Source organism: Emys orbicularis, chromosome 6 (assembly GCF_028017835.1).
Source record: "Emys orbicularis isolate rEmyOrb1 chromosome 6, rEmyOrb1.hap1, whole genome shotgun sequence".
Lineage (NCBI taxonomy): Eukaryota > Metazoa > Chordata > Testudines > Emydidae > Emys > Emys orbicularis.
In genome coordinates this window covers 40,375,817-40,394,774 of record NC_088688.1, presented here as the reverse complement: position 1 = coordinate 40,394,774, position 18,958 = coordinate 40,375,817, and the positions used below count along the sequence as shown (strand labels likewise).

The following is an 18,958-nucleotide window of genomic DNA, read 5'->3' as shown; positions in this document are numbered from 1 at the left end:
TTGATACAAACAAGTTACATATTACATTCCATATTAGTTACCATCCTTGTACCATGTATCTCATAATTTGACCAAAACATCCTCATCCATTATCCTGACATCCCAGCCTTATCTTTACGAGAGGTCTGTGTATTCTTGCGACATCCTCTCAGAAATATGTTTGCTTGGTCAGCTACTGTTACTACTCTAACTTCTCCAGCGCATCATCAAAGATCTACAACCTATCCTGAAAGATGATCCCTCACTCTCACAGATCTTGGGAGACAGACCTGACCTCGCTTACAGACAACCACCCAACCTGAAGCAAATACTCACCAGCAACCACACATCACTGAACAAAAACACTGACCCAGGAACCTATCCTTGCAACAAAGCCCGATGCCATCTCTGCCCACATATCTATTCAAGTGACATCATCATAGGACCTAATCACATCAGCCATGCCATCAGGGGCTCGTTCACCTGCACATCTACCAATGTGATATATGCCATCATGTGCCAGCAATGCCCCTCTGCCATGTACATTGGCCAAACCGGACAGTCTCTACGCAAAAGAATTAATGGACACAAATCTGACATCAGGAATCATAACATTCAAAAACCAGTAGGAGAACACTTTAACCTGTCTGGTCATTCAATGACAGACCTGCGGGTGGCAATTTTGCAACAAAAAAGCTTCAAAAGCAGACTCCAACGAGAAACTGCTGAGCTTGAATTGATATGCAAATTAGATACAATCAATTTAGGCTTAAATAGAGACTGGGAATGGCTGAGCCATTACAAACACTGAATCTATCTCCCCATGTAAGTATTTTCACACTTCTTATCAAACTGTCTGTACTGGGCTATCTTGATTATCACTTCAAAAGTTTTTTTTCCTCTTACTTAATTGGCTTCTCAGAGTTGGCAAGACAACTCCCACCTTTTCATGCTCTCTGTATGTGTATATATATCTCCTCAATATATGTTCCATTCTATGCATCCGAAGAAGTGGGCTGTAGCCCACGAAAGCTTATGCTCAAATAAATTTGTTAGTCTCTAAGGTGCCACAAGTACTCCTGTTCTTTTTGCGGATACAGACTAACACGGCTGCTACTCTGAAAACTACTCTAACTAGGCCTACTTTGGTTTACAGTCTACTTTTGTTCATACTTGTAGCCATGTCAGTGGCTCCAGCAAGGCCTACATCTGGTAACTAACAAATAATTGATTCAAGGACATTACAAAATTAGTTTTTTCCCAGATTATACTGAACATAACCTCCCAATTAATATTTATCCTGCTGCTTACTGAATCTGCTTCCATTTTTGTGGCTACTATCACACCATGAGATGCAGAGACACCGACTTTCTGGTGTCCCCGGGGATGCTCGATCCCTGCTCCGCCCCAGGCCCCACCCCCACTCCACCCCTTCCCCCAAGGCCCCAACCCCACCTGCCTCTTCCCACCCCCGCTCTGCCCCACCCCTTCCTGCCCCCATTCTGCCCCCACCCCGCCTCTTCCTGCCCTGTTCTATCCCCTCCCCCAAGCACACCCCACCCTTGCTCCGCCTCTTCCTGCCCCTGCTCCTCCCCCTTTCCCTCCAGCAGGGCCGGCTTAATGACCCGCGGGGCTCGATTCCAATACCCGGCGGCAGTCTGGGGCTTCAGCGGCACTTCACGGTGGGGGGTCCGCTCTGGGGCTTCCGCGGCACTGAAGGACCCCTGGCCGCCGAAATGCCACCGAAGACCCCCGGAGCGGGGCCCCCTTAGGCGCGGGACCCGATTCCGGGGAATCGGGTGAATTGGCTTGAAGCCGGCCCTGCCCTCCAGCCCCTCCTGCACATTGCTGAATAGCTGATCACTGGTGGGCGGGAGGCGCTGGGGAGGGGCTGATCGGCGGGGCTGCCAGTGAGTGCTGAGCACCCACTATTTTTTTCCCATGGGTGCTCCAGCCCCAGAGTTGGCACCTATGATGAGAGGTGTGATAACCTAGGTTTCAGTCAGGCTTCCATAATACAGATAATCCTTTAAAAATAAAAACGGGTGTTTTCATTGTATTACACTGTAAAATGTTAAAATATTAAGATTAAATTTAAAATACTAAATCAAGTTTTGGCTATAATTGAGAACCAATGCCATGCAAAAAATAAACATAACAACATATGACCAATACCTGCTCAGTTAAAGTAAACATGTTGTTTACACATATCACTAAATACTTTCTTCTGAATTTGTACATTCAATAAGTAGGTTTATCATGTGTAACAACATCCTCTGATGCATCAAATATATAAATAGAGAGGAATTGGGGAGGTGAGGGTTAAAAAAGGAAAGATAATTTTGTAAATGTATTTCTCGTTCTTCAAGCCCTCAAAGTGGGGGGGGGGGAACATTGCAGAGAGAAACTTAACAGACATTACTTTTAAAAAGTGTGGTGGCTGTGTAGGTCTTATGTGGTTTTGCACTCTGAAACCTGTGAAATTCCACACATAAAATGTCCTTGTAGCTGCCATTTTGGACTCCTTCCATAATAGCAATTAAGGCTGAGATTTTCAAAGCTACCTCAGGGATTTGGATACCTAACCTACATTTAAATTAATAGAAAATGGGCATCCAAATCCCCTCAGTTAGCTTTTAAAATCCCACTCAAAGTTTTAAAAGCTTTTTTTCCCCCTTCTTCATTTCAGAGAGGTATTTTAAAGCCAAAACAAAAATTTTAAAATGTCACATAATGGCAATGAGAATTGTCTCCTTGAAAGAAATATAAAATTGCAGCTGCAATATGATAGGTTTCATGGGACAGTGCAAAATCTTGTGATTTGTCCCAAGGCCAATCAGAGATACAAGTTGGAACACTCTATTTAACTTAGAAACACAGCAGCTGCACCTGCATAGTCATTTATCCAGACTGATTTTTTTCCACTGTACCAATTCTGAAATCAATTCATTGATTTTAATATGAGTTTTTGTGGTATTCTAGTGGCTCCATTTACAGTGTATTGTAATGGGTCTAAATGACTCATGGACCTAATCCAATCGGAATGAAATTATGCCTATACAATAGTATATATATTAAGGGTGAAATACACTTTGTGCAGAGGATTAATGCAAGGCCTATATACCACGTAAGTCCTCACGAGTAGGGCCTGAGTGGTGCTTTGGCCTTGTGCTGGCCCTCTGGCAAACAGGTGAATTTCACTCCAGAGTATAGTACTGTCTTAAAAGAAAATCAACACAAAAAAATCTGAAACTACTAAAATTAATATTACATTTTGATATCTACTACTAAAAGAGTACAGCCTATTCAAATAGTTTGTTTTGAGTGTAAAATTATGGTGTATGTATAGTGTACCAAGGTTAAGCACTATGAAGTTTAAACCAATCAATTATTAACTCCTGAAATATTGGGTTTACAGTGGCTTTACATTCCATAGCTGAAATATAGTAGCATGGTGTCACTACCTAGCATTGTTAAAATTACATATCCCCATAAAAACAGCAGTGATTTCTTGAGTAGATACTAGATCTCTGACCTGAATAATACCTATTTTTACCTCTTACCAGGCATGTGCTATTTTACTGCTGGAAGTTTTAGAATCCTTCCTGAAATTTATACTGAGGACATTCTATTAATATTTATATCACACAGTAGATTATAATTAATCTCATTCCTTCATTTCCTCTGACCTAGCAATAACTTTGTTGTTTGTTATAATACCTGTTCCTGGTCATTTTGTAAAACATCTCATGACCATCCCTGGTAAAACAAAAATAGTTTCACCTTTTAATTCTGTTCTTTCCTTTTATGGTTTCAGTAAATAGAAAACTATAATTACAGTCACACTGCTATTACATAATTAAAAAAAAAAATTAATCAGAAAGAGTTTAGTGTAGCTGGATACTTTATTCATCAGTGAGATATTTTCAATGGAAAAATAGTTAGAATGTAAAGATTATATATGAAAACAAACTTCTTGGGGCTAATTCTCTACTGACTTTCACATTGTGTAGTCTTTCACTCACACCTGTGCAAAGCAAATGTAAAATGTTATCAGATCTCAATGGTAGGATTTGCACATGGGTAAATATCACAAAAGCTGCAAGGGAGCAGAGAATCAGACCCCTTCAATTTTTAAAAATTCTTAAAGGCTGTTATCTCTTATATTGAAAATAATCTGTTACTATTGTTATACATAATCATTTTATGATAAGTAATAGTTAAATGTAAGTCTTCTGACACAGCTTTTACAAATTTTACCGGTTTGGTCATTACTTTTGTGAAAAGTGTGTCACGCTAACTTTGTAGTCAGGAAATCCTGAGAGTCAGTGCTTGCAATTTATAAGAACTGGGTTCAAGTTTGTTTTGGTCACATCAAGTAAGTTTTATGGTATTAGAATACTACTGCAGATTTGTTTCTACATCATAAAACTACAAGAAATGTGACAGAAACTGACTAGACTAGCAATCTCCATTCATGAAAATGTGGTTCTGTAGTCAAAAAGCAGTATTGCTGCAGTAGAGAAAAAACTGAACTGGAAAAACCAAGTATGTAGGAAGGTTCCACAACTTTTGTTTTCATGATGCCTGGCTGTGGACAGTACTATTAATCTTTCACATGCACTAAAAGGCAACATTTAAAAAAAAAACCCTCTCTTAAAGCTCCTCTCTTACTGACACACCAAATTGAACAAGCAAAGCTGTGGGTCATTTTTCACACACTCACCTGCTTCTGAAGCCACCTTTCTCGCTTTCTTTGTTTTTTCCTCAAATTCTTCAACTTGTTTCTCTCTCTTTTGCTTAGCTTTTGATTGACAGCAACCAAGGAAAAATTGGCAGGCTGCAGAAGATCAACAGATGTGATGTGCTGCTGTCCAATGTCCTCTTCTACAGCACTCACAGATGAAGAGAGGTCCATCATGAAAGGCAGTTGGTCAGCAGTGGTATCCCCAGAACATTGATCAGAAGCTTCAAAACTGCAGTCACATTCTGTCTCTCTACAGGTTAATGTATTGCAGGAAGTAACTGAAAACTTTTTTGGTAGCTCATCAGTATCAGAATTATACAGGCCCTGAAAGGAATTATTATATCTACTGGACTCTAATTGCAAGCTACCTCTTGGGTAAATGGGTTGTGTTTCATTTTGCCTGTGGTAAATAGGCCCCTTACTGGAAACTCCATACAAACTAGGCAACAAGACATGTCTCTCTCTGATATTCAAATCCAAACTGTGTGTTTTTCTATGACAAGTTTTTACAGTGCATCTCTCATTCACAGACCATGAAGCTGAAGGACTTTTTTTTTTATTAAACACTTTGAAGTGCAGTTTTTTATTGTTCATCTCAAAGCTGGTTGATCTCACCTCTAGGCAAAGTGCTTCTGTTAATCTTCCAGTACCATTTGTGGTTTTGGCATTGTATGAAAGCCCTTGATTTCTGGGTCCCAAAATTCCACCTGTCACACTGTGCTGTATTTTGTTATTAGAACCAGATGGAACTTTGCAAAGTGACGTGTGTTTTACTGATGATCTTGCTAATCTAAATGAACAAGCTGGCTGATAATCAATCCGACTCTTGCAGAGATGTATATTTGCAAACAGGCCACAAGAACATTTTGTATTGCTGACAAAGTTAAAGCCTCCCAAACGGGCCCCACAGAATGGGCAGTTCAGTTTTCCAATCATCCACTCTGCCTATAGATGAGAGAAAAAACAATGAATTCATTGTAAATAAAAAAGAAAGTAACCACTAGATTATTTTTTCCTCCAACGAAGGGGTCCACTTTTTGTTTTGTGAGACAAAAAACAGACTGCACAGTAAAAACAAAACCAAACATAAATCAAACTAGACCTTTGAAAACTGTCCTTTATAAATAGGAGGGGGGACGGGGACCAAAACCTCTAGAAAGACAACACATTTCAAAATATAGCTGCTTAAAAATATTCTTAAATATTCCTAGAAAATGTTGTGGATAGAGTGAGGATGGTACTGAATCACTAATAAAACATTAGACCAGGGGTCGGCAACGTTTGGCACGCGGCTCGCCAGGGTAAGCACCCTGGCGGGCTGGGCCAGTTTATTTACCTGTTGACGTGGCAGGTTTGGCTGATCGCGGCCCCCACTGGCCGCGGTTCGCTCGCCCGCACCACTTCTCGCCGCCCCCATTGGCCCGGGACGGCGAACCGCGGCCAGTGGGGGCCGCGATCGGCCAAACCTGCCGCATCAGCAGGTAAATAAACTGGCCCGGCCCGCCAGGGTGCTTACCCTGGCGAGCCGCGTGCCAAACGTTGCCGACCCCTGCATTAGACTCTTTAAAATGATTAAACCAGTCCACAAACTAATTGTGACTTAGCAGATGTAATTTCACACTTAAGTTTTCTGAGTGCTGATACACCTTTTGTGTACCAAACACAGAGGGAAGAGATTTCCCACAAAAAATGAATAAAGTTCCACTTATCATACAAATTCAAAAGAGTTATTTTGTACTTTAAGTAACAATGTAAGGTACAAGCAAATACACTAAAAATGAAAAATCCATAGCAGAACTAGCATCAGTAAAGGTAAGCTGAACATTGTAGGTACTAAAACACATTCTCTAAGCAGCTAATTTTAAAATGGAGTTATTAAGTGAAATTATCAACAATATTTTTTCATTATTATGTCACTGCTTCTTTTTTAAGGGAAATACAAACCAAAGCTCCAATACTGCAAACACTCATGCACATTCATTACTTATGAATGGAGTAGTTCAAATTAATATATTAATTTATTCAATGGAGCTATTTGTATGGGTAAAGTAACATACGTTTTAGTGTTTGCAGGATTAAGGCCCAATTGATTAGACAACATTATAGATGTAGGCTAGATATTTCTAACTCAGGAACCTAAAGTTATATTATAGGAGGAACTGGTAGCACTGCCTATTATTAAGGCTGCCTGACACTTCCCATTATTCAGCTTGCGTCTGATGAAGTGGGCATTCACCCACAAAAGCTTATGCTCCAATACTTCTGTTAGTCTTAAAGGTGCCACAGGACTCTCTGTTGCTTTTTACATTATTCAGCTTGTTACTTAGAACTCTGACAAACTTTGGGCAAAAAGTTTCCATAACTAGTGTCTGCCTCAGGCTGAATTTTTTTGGGAAGTTTCAGCCAAAACGGTATAGCCATATCAGGGAACGAGGTTAAGGAAAAATAAATTGTTTTGTAATGTTAAAAAATTTTCTGTAGACCTTTTCTTTAACAAGCTCTAGTGCCCCTATGCTTTAGAGTAGGGGGAGCGAAGAGATTAGGACTGAGAATTGGGGAGCGGGTGAAAGGAGAGACAGATTTTGATAAGGAGCTAGGTTGCAGAGGGACAACTGGAACTAGCTGGACAAAAAAAACTAAGAAAAGAAGTCAGGGAGGGAGAAAACAACTGGAGTCCAGGAGGGAGAGGAGAGAGATTGGACGCGGAACCAGGAATGGAGGAAAGGCTACAGACTGGGAGAGTGGGGGTAGACTGGAACTCAGATGGGACTCAAGGGACGACTGGGACTGCCTACGCAAAGAGACTGGAACAGTGTTGAGAAGCCTGAGGAATGGAGACTGAGACTGGTTAGGCAAAGGAGCATGGGATTGGGATCAGGGCTAAGAAAGAGAGGGGACTGGGACAGAAACAGTTTGGTGGTGACCAGGCAAGAGCGGTCAAGCTTAGGGAGCAGACAGAAGGTCTGTGTCCACTAGAGCACACTTCTCTGTAGAGTCTGGAAAGGAACCCAAGATGCCCGAGTTCACCATTTCTCTGCTGTCATCAAATATCTGTGAAACCCAGTGACAAAGTGTTTGACTCATCCCCTCTAGTGCCAGTCCATGCAGATGATGACAACCTACTGCTGATGTGAGTTATCAGTTAGCTGAAGTGACAGATGTCTGTGCAATAGATAAAACAGTTACCTATCTTTTGTAACTGTTGTTCTTCCAGAGGTGTTGCTCATGTCCATTCCATTCTAGGTGTGTGCACGCACACATGCACAGTTGTCAGAAACTTTTGCCTTAGCGGTATCTGTAGGGTCAGCTGTGGTGCCCCCTTGAGTGCCGCGCTCATGCGTCGGTATATTAGGTGCCACTGACTCTACACCCTCTCAGTTTCTTCTTGCCAGCAACTCCAACAGAGTAGGAGGAGGGCGGGTAATGGAATGGACATGAGCAACGCATCTCAAAGAACAACCATTACAAAAAGTAGGTAACCATTTTTTCTTCGAGTGCTTGCTCATGTCAATTCCATTCTAGTGACTCACAAGCAGTATCCTCGGAGGTGGGCTAGGAGTTCACAGCTTAGTGGCTTGTAGTACTGCCCTACTGAAGCCAGCATCGTCGCGGGCCTGCTGGGTAAGTGCGTAATGGGACATGAATGTGTGGACGAACGACCAGGTAGCCACCCTACAGATGTCCTGGATAGGCACTTGAGCCAGAAAAGCTGCCGAAGAGGCCTGTGCCCTGGTCAAGTGGGTGGTTACAATCGCCGGAGGTGGCACCTTCACCTGATCGTAGCAGTAGCGAATGCTGGCGGTGATCCAAGAAGAAATTCTTTGAGTGGACACTGGGCGACCTTTCATCCTGTCGGCCACCACGGCGAACAATTGTGTCAACTTGCAGAATGGCTTGGTTCTTTCCATGTAGAAGACTAACATCCTCCTGACGTCTAAGGAATGCAGCCTACGCGCCTCCTCCTCCTCCTCTGACTTATGCAGCTTTGGAAAACAGACAGGTAAGAAAATGCCCTGGCTTGTATGAAACTGAGAGACCACCTTGGGCAGGAAAACCAGGTGTGGCCTCAGCTGGACCGTGTCTTTGTAAAAGACCATATAGGGCGGTTCCAAGGTGAACGCCCTAATCTCAGAGTCCCGGTGGGCAGATGTTATTGTAACCAAGAACACAACCTTCCAGAGGGACGGGGAGGGAGGTGAGACGGAGGGTCGGCTACGAACTGCAGGGTGTAACCCAATGGTCAGAGGTTAGCCGAGACCAGACCTATCGGAAGGGGCAGAGGCGGTCAAGGAAAGAGAGGGAGGATGGATCCAGTGAAGTGACTGGGGTGTAGTTCTGACCGCACCCTCAAAATGACTTCTTCTGGCCTCCCTGGTTTCTGGGAAGGTCACGCTGAGCAGACGGGAGGGAAGATGATGGGTGTCACCGCTTAGACCCCTTGCCTCGGTCCTTTCTCTTGTAGAAACCCAATCGGGGAGTTCTCCAGGACCTAGACTATGGGGGCAGAGGAGACGGAGGACGGAATGGCTTCCTGGCCTGTTGAGGAGTGTGAAGGCCCAAGGAGCAGAGGGAGGCCCGGGAGTCTTTAAGGCCATGGAGCCTTGAGAACGTGAGCTCGGAGAAGAGCTCTGCTCCCTGAAACGGGAGGTCCTGAATAGTGGCCTGCATCTCCTGGGACAACCCGGAGGACTGCAACCAGGACCTGCGCCTCATGGCTACCATGGAGGCGACCACCCTGGCTGCTGAGCCAGTAGCATCCCAGGCCATTTAGAGGGCTCCCCTCGCCACTGCTGTGCCCTTGTCCACCAAAGCGGCGAACTCCTGAGCTCGATCTTGTGGGAGGGCCTCTTTGAACTTGTTAAAGGAGTCCCACAATTTAAAATTGTATCTGCCTAACAAGGCCTGGTGGTTAGACACCCTGAATTGTAGGCTGGCCATTGAATAAATCTTTCTGACAAATAAATCAAGTCTCTTGGCATCTTTGTTCTTTGGTGTGCCACTAACATAGCCCTGCCTGTCCCTTTCATTCACAGCAGACACAACCAGTGACGCCGCTGGAGGGTGCATGTAGAGGTATTCGAACCCTTTTGCAGGGATGTAATACTTCTTTTCCATCTTCTTAGAAGTCGGCAGAATGGAAGAGGGGGTTTTACACAGCAATTTGGCAATTTTAAGGACCCCTGGGTGGACGGGCAGCGCGACCCGGGCCGGGGTGGAGGAGAATATAACGTTAAAGAGGTGGTCGGACTCCTCTGCGACCTCCTCAATCTGTAGGTTCAAGTTAGCAGCCACCCTTTTAAGGAGGGCCCGGTGCCACTTGAAGTCATCGGGGGGACTACCTGTTTGGGAGTGACCCGCCACTGCTTCGTCCGGGTATGACGATGACGACTGCACCACCTGTGAAGGAGCAGGTTCCTCCTCCCTCTCCGAAGCAGCTGGGAGGGCTGGTGGGAACACGGGACCGGCATTACTGGCACACCCCACGGGTTCCAATAGGGCCACTGAGCGGGCCACAGTTCCTGCTGCCATGTTGTCGCTTAGGGTGACGCACTGGTCTCACGAGTCGGTGGCGAATCACCTCTTCTTGGTGAAGAGCTGAACTCCCAGTCCGACTTGGACCACTGCCCTTCCAGCAACCAGGGCAGAGCCATCGAGGCCTGAGTATGCTGACTGAATCTGGTCTGCAACCAGAGAGGCGAGGGCCAGGAATGGCGCCTGCCCAATGAATGGTACCAGGGGAAGGGGACCAGTGCCATGACAAGGAGCGGCCCCGCCCAGGCAGGGACCAAAGTCTGGGAGACTGTCTGGGAGAAGGTGACCTGGGCCGCAGCAATCTCTGATAGGAAGCTCGCCAGTACCGGTGGTATGGGGACCGGCAGTACGGGGACCGGCGCAACCCCGTGCCAGTGGTGCACTCCGCACTGATGCCGAAGTGCTCGGCGTGGGGTCCGAGTGGGAGTGCTCCGATGCAGGATGAAGTGCAACCTCCAGGAGGAGGGCCCTCAAGCGGATATTCCACTCCTTTTGGGTTACAGGTCGAAAGTTTTTACGGATTCGACACTTGTCCTTTCTATGGGATTCCCCTGAACACTTCAAGCAGCTGTCGTGGGGGGCACTGATAGGCATCAGCCTGTTGCATGACGAGCATGGTTTGAAGCCGGGAGAGTGGGGCATGCCCTGCTCCGGGGCGAAATCCCAGCCGGGACTCTAACTACCAACTAACCTAACACTTAACTTAATGGCTAACTAAGTACCTACAAACTATATACAAAGAAGATAACAAAGGCTGTAAAGAACCGCAGATGCTCTTGCGATCTACAAGACAAGGAGCTCCAACCAACCATCACAGGCGGTAAGAAGGAACTGAGAGGACGTAGGGTTGGCGGTGCAGCACTCAAGGGGGTGCCACAGCCAACCCTACTGATACCGCTAAGGCAAAAGTCTCTGACAACTGTGCACATGGGCGCGCACACACCTAGAATGGAATTGACATGAGCAAGCACTCGAAGAAGAACTAAAGGTTCCAACCCTGTTGATTAATCTTGTGCGTTTCAGTGTGATGCCACATGATGGAATTACTGTTTTTTCAGTCTACTTTTTTTAAAACCTAGGAAATTACACACACAAAAACTGTTAAAAGATCATCATTAAGGTTACAAAGTCAAGCACTCAAAATTAGGAAATGACTGTGCAACCTTAATTTGTTCCCCTTATGCACATATATTATGATACAATCTTTAATTACATGATCACATACTATTTTTTTTCATAAGACCCATGTCTCATTCAGTGCACAGACTGGACGGTACTCACCTAATGAGCAGCTATTTAATATTTTGTTTCCTCCTCATTGTTCAATGTGTGGCCTCACGCCTTATTTACTGAACACTATCCAAACCCTGCTCTGAAGACAGAATTATTAATTTCCTCATAGGCTTCCTTATGCTATGCAACACTATGGTATCAGAATGCTTCACAAACTTTAATGAATTTAATGAACAAGATCCTGTTTCTATATATTAGTATATATGCAAATAAATAAATACAATAACAAATACTATATGTCAATGCCACCTTAATGCAATGGCTCTCCAGACTACTGTACCTTTCCAGACTACTGTACCCCTTTCAGGAGTCTGATTTGTCTTGCGTACCCCCAAGTTTCACCTCACTTAAAAACTACTTGCTTACAAAATCAGACATAAAAATACAAAAGTGTCACAGCACATTACTACTGAAAAATTGCTTACTTTCTCATTTTTATAATTTAATTATAAAATAAATCAATTGAAATATAAATATTATACTTTCATTTCAGTGTATAGTTTATCCTGCCCTATATACAAGTCATTGTCTGTATGAAATTTTAGTTTGTACTGACTTTGCTAGTGCTTTTTATGCAGCCTGTTGTAAAACTAGGCAAATATCTAGATGAGTTGATTACCCTGGAAGACCTCTGCGTATCGCCAGGGATACACGTACCCCTGGTTGAGAACCACTGCCTTAATGCATGTTATTAACTCAAGAAACAGTCCCCCTTATACAAGATACCAGAAGTATATCCATCTGATACATCAGAAATGATGCCCTGACTAATGCCTGCTGCCCCTCTTTATTCTCCAAATAAAATATCAAATGCTATGTTTATAAATCCAGGAACCTACCTTTTCTATTGCACATTTTACCCAGTCTGGAAGAGCTTCCACGTTCATGTGCCATACAGTGCAAGTATACTGAGAAGCATCTGAATAATGTGATTTCTGTTAAATAAAGTCACATTACATTGTTAATCAACATTCATGTATATATTCGTTTCTTAGAATAGAGCTTTTAGAATCAAATACAAAGGAAATTATTAGAAAATTAGGTAGGGGAGATAACTGTTTAAAAAATTAAAGCACTTCATGGACTGATTAATTTAGTTACTAATTGCTAAATCCATAGATCCTGGGGCACCCACTAAACCGGTAATTGGGTAACTGCTTTAAGTAATAGTGTGTTTCTGGTTCTGCAGACAGTAGACAGATTCTCTGACACGTATTCCTTCGTACCATAGAGAAAATATAAAGTTAGTTTTGCCTTTTCTTTTTTTGATCTGGCAGAACAATGTTTGACCTTGTCTACACTACAACCAAGTGTACTAGTACATTGATTTTAAAAATAGTTTCTCTGCCAGGGCAACATCTGTCTTATATATTTATATTTCTTTCTTTCTGTCTTTCTTTCATCTGTTCCAGAATAGGCCACTGCATAATCTTAAAAATAGTTTTAAAATTGTTTTTCTAAAATGCTGGTTATTGTAGTATAGACAAGTGTATTACCAAGGTATATTGCTGTGTTACAATGGCAATAATGTGAACAACCAAAAAGAAGAAACAAAATTGCGATGAACAAGTATTTGTAACTAAGAATATTTCTAGACAGCAGTTGAGCCTTAAAATTGTTAACGTTTTACTAACTGCACTTTAAGTAATTACAACCATCCACCATCCTTTCATTCTGAAGTTACTGGACATAGAACTAAGTCACTGCAGCATGTATAAGGTATGAAACTCAGCAGGACACGTAGAGTTCTATTGTGCTGGAAATAGGGGAAGAGAGGAGGTATCACAGACATGGCAAATGGATTCCTTACACATAGATCCTCTGTCCATTAGTGGAGGAGCTCCGGAAACTACAAAAATTGCTTTGCTAATGCACTGCTGTCTGGGAAAGACTAGATTCTGTCTTCTTCCTGAGGTCCATTGAGAAGACCGGCACAAAGTCAATTAACTCCAGTTTTGCACAAGAGTCAGGATTTCTATCTAAATATTTATATCATGTTCATCACCTTGGTATCTGGTCCTAAGATTTGTTCCTAAAGTTTCCACCTCTCCAAGTCTTCTTTATTTATTATTCAGCTGCCATTATGTCTTCCACCATGAGTTTGAAGTGAATGCTTTCTCTCAGCCTGGGTACTTAAAGAACAGTTTGGCTGACAACCTGTAGATGATGAACTTATCATTTCAGCACAATACTCGCTTTTCAATGTCCCAGAAAAATTATTTACCTTTAATTGTTATCCTCTGTTGACATGTCACAGCAGAGCACTAGTTTCAATTCCATATTCCTATGAATGATGAAAATGGAGTTCCCTAAGCACTAATTTCTAAAGCATCCAGCATGCACCAATGGAATACTGATGCCCCCAAGTGCTCTGACCACAAGTTCCTTTCCCAGAAGGAGGTGAAACTACTCCCACAATATTAAAAATACCTGAATGATAAAGTAACAAAATATTTCAAAACCTCAAACTCTGTAGAGGCGGGAGAGAGGTAATCTCTTATAACGTGCAGTAACTTAAAGGACAGCAATAGACAATTAAGTCTCTCTTTTCTGAAGATATATAACCCTAGTCTTTGGAAACTAAAAAGCTCCAAGGATGTCTCTATAAAACAAGGCAGCAATGTAAGAAAAACATGCAACAGGAAGTAGGAACTGCAAACAAGGTTAATGTACTTAACCGTAGACAGACAGGAGATTTTTGAGTGAAGGAATACATTCAATAAATGTTGATGTTTTTGATAAAGAAAGAACACATCTCTTAAAACATACACCAGAAGGAAAGATATTCCAAAAATAAGATAGTTATATGGTGGGAAAGTTTGGATTCCCTTGCTCCAAACAAACTTTCTATAGCACACTAAGGCCTGGTCTACCCTAGGGGGAAGATCGACCTAAGATACGCAACTTCAGCTATGAGAATAGCGTAGCTGAAGTCGACGTATCTTAGTTCGACTTACCTCGCGTCCTCACGGTGCGGGGTCGATTGCCGCAGCTCCCCCGTCTACTTTGCTTTTGCCTCTCGACGAGCTTGAGTTCAGCAGTCGATGGGAGAGCAATCGGGGATCGATTTATCGCATCTACACTACACGTGATACATCGAGCCCCGATAGATCGATCGCTACCCGCCGATCCAGCGGGTAGTGTAGACGTACCCTAAGTGTAAACGGGAGCTATGTCTACCTCAGACAGGTAAGGCCTCAGAGATGGGATGCTGACCAGACTGAAGTCTAACAAGATTGAGGTTTTTTTTATTAAATTTCCTGGTCTTCATGTGGGTGATAATCGAGCCTTCCAATTTCAGTTACAACTGTGCATATCCAGAATAACTCCACTGCCTTCAAAGGAGTACTTCTGAATTTACACTACTGAAAGCAGAATTTGGCCCTAACTGTTCTGAGAAAAGATCGGTATAAAGAAAGATTATTCCTAAATGACTATCAAAAATGTGCATAGCAAAAAGGTTCATACAGGAATGTATTATGGCATATTTGAACAAGTTATGTGCACTATGTCTCTAACATACAAATTAACTCAAAACAGTTCTGATTATTTTGGGGGGAGATTTTAGCGCACCATCCAGAGAAGATTACTATGTAATTTCAGTAACTCTTGAAAAGTTATTTACATTGTTTAACTGACCAATTAATGTTAACTAATTACAATTTATATACACACATTCCTTTTTAACACCAGTAACAGGATACACTACTAGATAGTCATTTGCCTTTTGGTTGTGTCAAGTTTTTGTTTGCGCCAGAAAGATGTCAATGGATAAAAGAAATCTATAGCTAATACATTTTTTTTAAAATAGCAGTTTAATTGTTGATTTTTAAAAATAACAATAATGCTTTCTTTTTAGATGAGTTGTTTTATCAACTGTGCAGTCTGCAGAGTAACTTTTCTGGTGGAATTTTTATACAGAGAAAATAAAAAGTACATCTGCTGTACATAACTGTAGTAAATTTTCTCTCTGTTAGCATTTTATTTTGCTTTCTAAGATGACAAGAATAGAAAATATTCATATTTCATTTATTTTATTAGGAACCAAATAGCTTTCATAATCTCCTAAATTACTGCAAAGGTTTATACTGTAGAGATAAATGACAGAATGCTAGTGCTATAGCATTTCAGAACAAATTCAAACAATTGCCAATCCCTGCTTTACACTCTTTAGGGATCATAGATCCCTAAAATCATAGATCCTCACCAAATCATTAGAAAGGACTTTAAAAATAATTAACTAAAGAATTAAAGAACACAGAATATACAAAGGCAACACAAAAAATGTCTTCAGAACATGAGAAATAACAAAAGTGGCATTCTGAGATGCAGTAGTTAATGTACTGTGAAAGAGATTTTCGAATTGGGAAAACTTGGAAGATATCGTTTTATCATAAATTGAAGTGTAGTCCCAATGATAAAGTATAGGACAGAATAAATTCTTAATGTAATCACTTACCATAACTCCCATTCTCCTCAATGAGAGTTACATGGATTTGTTGAAGAAATAATATATTCTTATCTATTCTTCTTGTGAAACAGTGAATGGGTTTATTCACATACTACATTTCTAACACAATAACTAAGCACGCTTCAAAAGCTATTAAAAATCCTACAGCAAAAAAAAGGATTCTAACTGCTGTTTTGTACTTAATAATCCCTTTAGTGCTACAGTAGTTTTAAACTATTTCTTTTGAAAAAATCTTGTATCCTACTCTGACAAGTTTCTATATTAAAGTCCTTCCAACAATCCATTTTAATCTAATCCTAAATCAGAGAGATCCCCTTTTGTTTGAAAGCCATCAAACAGAAAACATTAACAAACACCCCCTCCCTCCCCAGACCCTGAACATCTGTAACAACACGGTCAGGGTGAATTTCATTTACACTAAGGCTACTTTACACAGCTCTGGCCATGTCAAGCAGCCTTAAAGAGGGAGTACATTATATTCACACACACATTAGGGCCCCCTCACATGATTAGAAGGGTGTAAATGGCATTATCATAAATGAAAAATCAGGCTCTCAGCCTTCCCACTACCACGGGGATAGTTGATAAGTTCTTGGCCCTGCTGTGCCACCAACAGGACTTTTAATGGCCCAGTCAGTGGTGCTGACCGGAGCCGCCAGTGTCCCTTTTCGACTGAGCGTTCCTGTCAAAAAACGGATACCTAGCAACCCTACCCCTTCTCAGCATTCATATTTGATTCTGTGGCTGCAGAAGTGTTTGGGCTCCATTTTACAGATATGCCTCAGGCCAGAATTTGGGCCTAACAATTGAGATATAAATAATGTTGTGAAAAAATCAATACATTGAGACAGCCATATTTTTATGGACATATGAATGATGAATTCTGAGAACAATAGCCTATGAGACTCTAGGGTTTTAAATTGTGTAGTTATGGAAACCAATATGCATTTGTGAGTTTGTAACTGTATAAAATCTCTGATCACTGACTGGCTGTAAAGCAATATTTAATGCTATATTGTTTATATTATTCTCTTAAAAGAATGAAAATTAATTTCAATCCCTAGTCATTACATCCTTCTCCACTGGCAAGCATGGCATTTTGGAGTGTTTCTGGTGCATCAGAAAATCAATATAGTGTATTCTGTTTACTTTTCTCTTTGATCCAACATCATAAAAGATGTCAGCGGGGTGGTGAATATCTTGGGAAAGACAGCTTGATAATTAACTGCTGTTGCAAAGCAGCAGGAGGTGCTCATCCATTGTTTTCTGTATGATTATTTTTAATTAAGATGTTGTGAATTAAAAAAAAATAGTATTTTAAATGTGTAGGCCATTCTGTTGTAAGAGGCGTCAGCTCTGGTGAGTTATGATATTTTTTATCACATTTCCTATGCCCCACCTTTTTAAAGTAAACAGCAGCAGTCAATCTGACACGTAGAAATATCTGGCATATATAAAATTAACTTTACTAAAAATGCATGTCAGTATGAAACCCACAGAACTCACTGCTACAAGATATTAAGGCAACAAGTTTATTGGGATTCAAAAAAAGGTTTGGACTTTTACATGAATAATAAAAATATCTACATTTACACAAGCTAGCATACAAATGTATAAGGCATATCAACCCTCATCATGCTGCAGAACATAAAGGTAATAACTAAGGTCTAGATTCACAAAGGGGACTTATGCATTGCAGCACCTAACTCCTAGGTTCCCTGCTGCCCAATACAATTCACAGTCCCAAGTTAGGTGCCCAGACTCCCCATGCATTGTATGGGGAGAGTTAGGAGGCTAAGAAAGGGATTCTCAGAAGCCAGAAAAAAGCTCTGGAGAGCTGCCTAAGCTAGCCAGGAGTGAAATGTGGAGGAAATGGGCTGGGCTTAGGGCCCAGAGCCACAAAAGTTATGTCTACACTGCCTGCAGGAGCGAGCCTCCCAGCACAGGTTGACAGATAATTGTGTGGATTTGTGTAGGTTGCAAATGAGGGGTGTGTGCTGTGGTGAAGGACTATATGTATTTGAGGTTACTGTGTGTGCTGACTGTGATGTTGTGTTTGGGTTGTGTTCCTGTGTCTGGGGGGATGGGGGTTGTGCTGGGAGATTTGTGTTGATTTATGCAGGTGGGAGTTGGGTCAAGTAATCTACCACCTGTGCAGTCTCCCTCATATTACCAATGAAACTGATGTATGCAAAATAGCTGTAGAGTAAGGGTGGTGATTATGCTACCTCTGACATCGCATTGGTCTAAGACTCTTGGCATGGCATAGATACATGCCTTACTGTAGCTGTACACCACACAGGAGTAATTTGTTAAATTAAAATGGCTAAGAACATAAAATCTGGATGGTAACAGACAACAAAACCCAGTGATGACTCAACCTGGTGATATTCCGAACAGAAAGAGCCCTGAACCATGCTTGTTGCTGTTTTCATTGCTTCACACTGACTGTACAGACATTTTGGCTGCAGAGTGACACACAGCGACATTCCTGGAATCTTATTATATATAGGTACTAAAATCAATGGCAATGGAAAAATAAAGAAGCTATACTTACTTCAAATAGTTGTTTTCCATTACATTTTATGAGGCAATCAGAATTTGCTATGTATTTTCTACACTTCCAGCAACGAAGCATGTCAACTTCTAGGCTATTCATTTTAACGTCTAGTTCTTCAACTGTTTATCTGTTAGAGCTATAAAGACAATAAAAATGTATAATTCATTTAAGCACCTATAATCTGTTCAAATTACAGAGGATGTCAGCCTGCGATTCTGAGTCACATGAACAGTCCCTACTCACACTAGCAACATATACTATTACAACTTTGATTTTATATAATACTTTTCATCCAGCTAATTACTCCTAGGGGAATTCTGCGCCAAACAATTAAAAATTCTGCGCACAATATTTTAAAATTCTGCAAATTTTATTT

General features: G+C 41.6%; 1 protein-coding gene across 1 annotated transcript in view; it reads right to left on the bottom strand.

Annotated features, from left to right (window-relative positions):
- Positions 1-18,683, bottom strand: part of RNF180 (ring finger protein 180) — a 132,550-nt gene extending 113,867 nt beyond the window's left edge. The window contains exons 1-3 of the mRNA XM_065406748.1: positions 18,580-18,683; positions 12,391-12,486; positions 4,706-5,671 (exon numbers count right to left, since the gene is read on the bottom strand). Coding sequence (XP_065262820.1) covers positions 4,706-5,671; positions 12,391-12,486; positions 18,580-18,681 — 1,164 coding nt within the window. The 5' untranslated portion in view covers positions 18,682-18,683. The remainder of the gene's footprint in view (positions 1-4,705; positions 5,672-12,390; positions 12,487-18,579) is intronic.
- Positions 18,684-18,958: the final 275 nt, after the last annotated feature.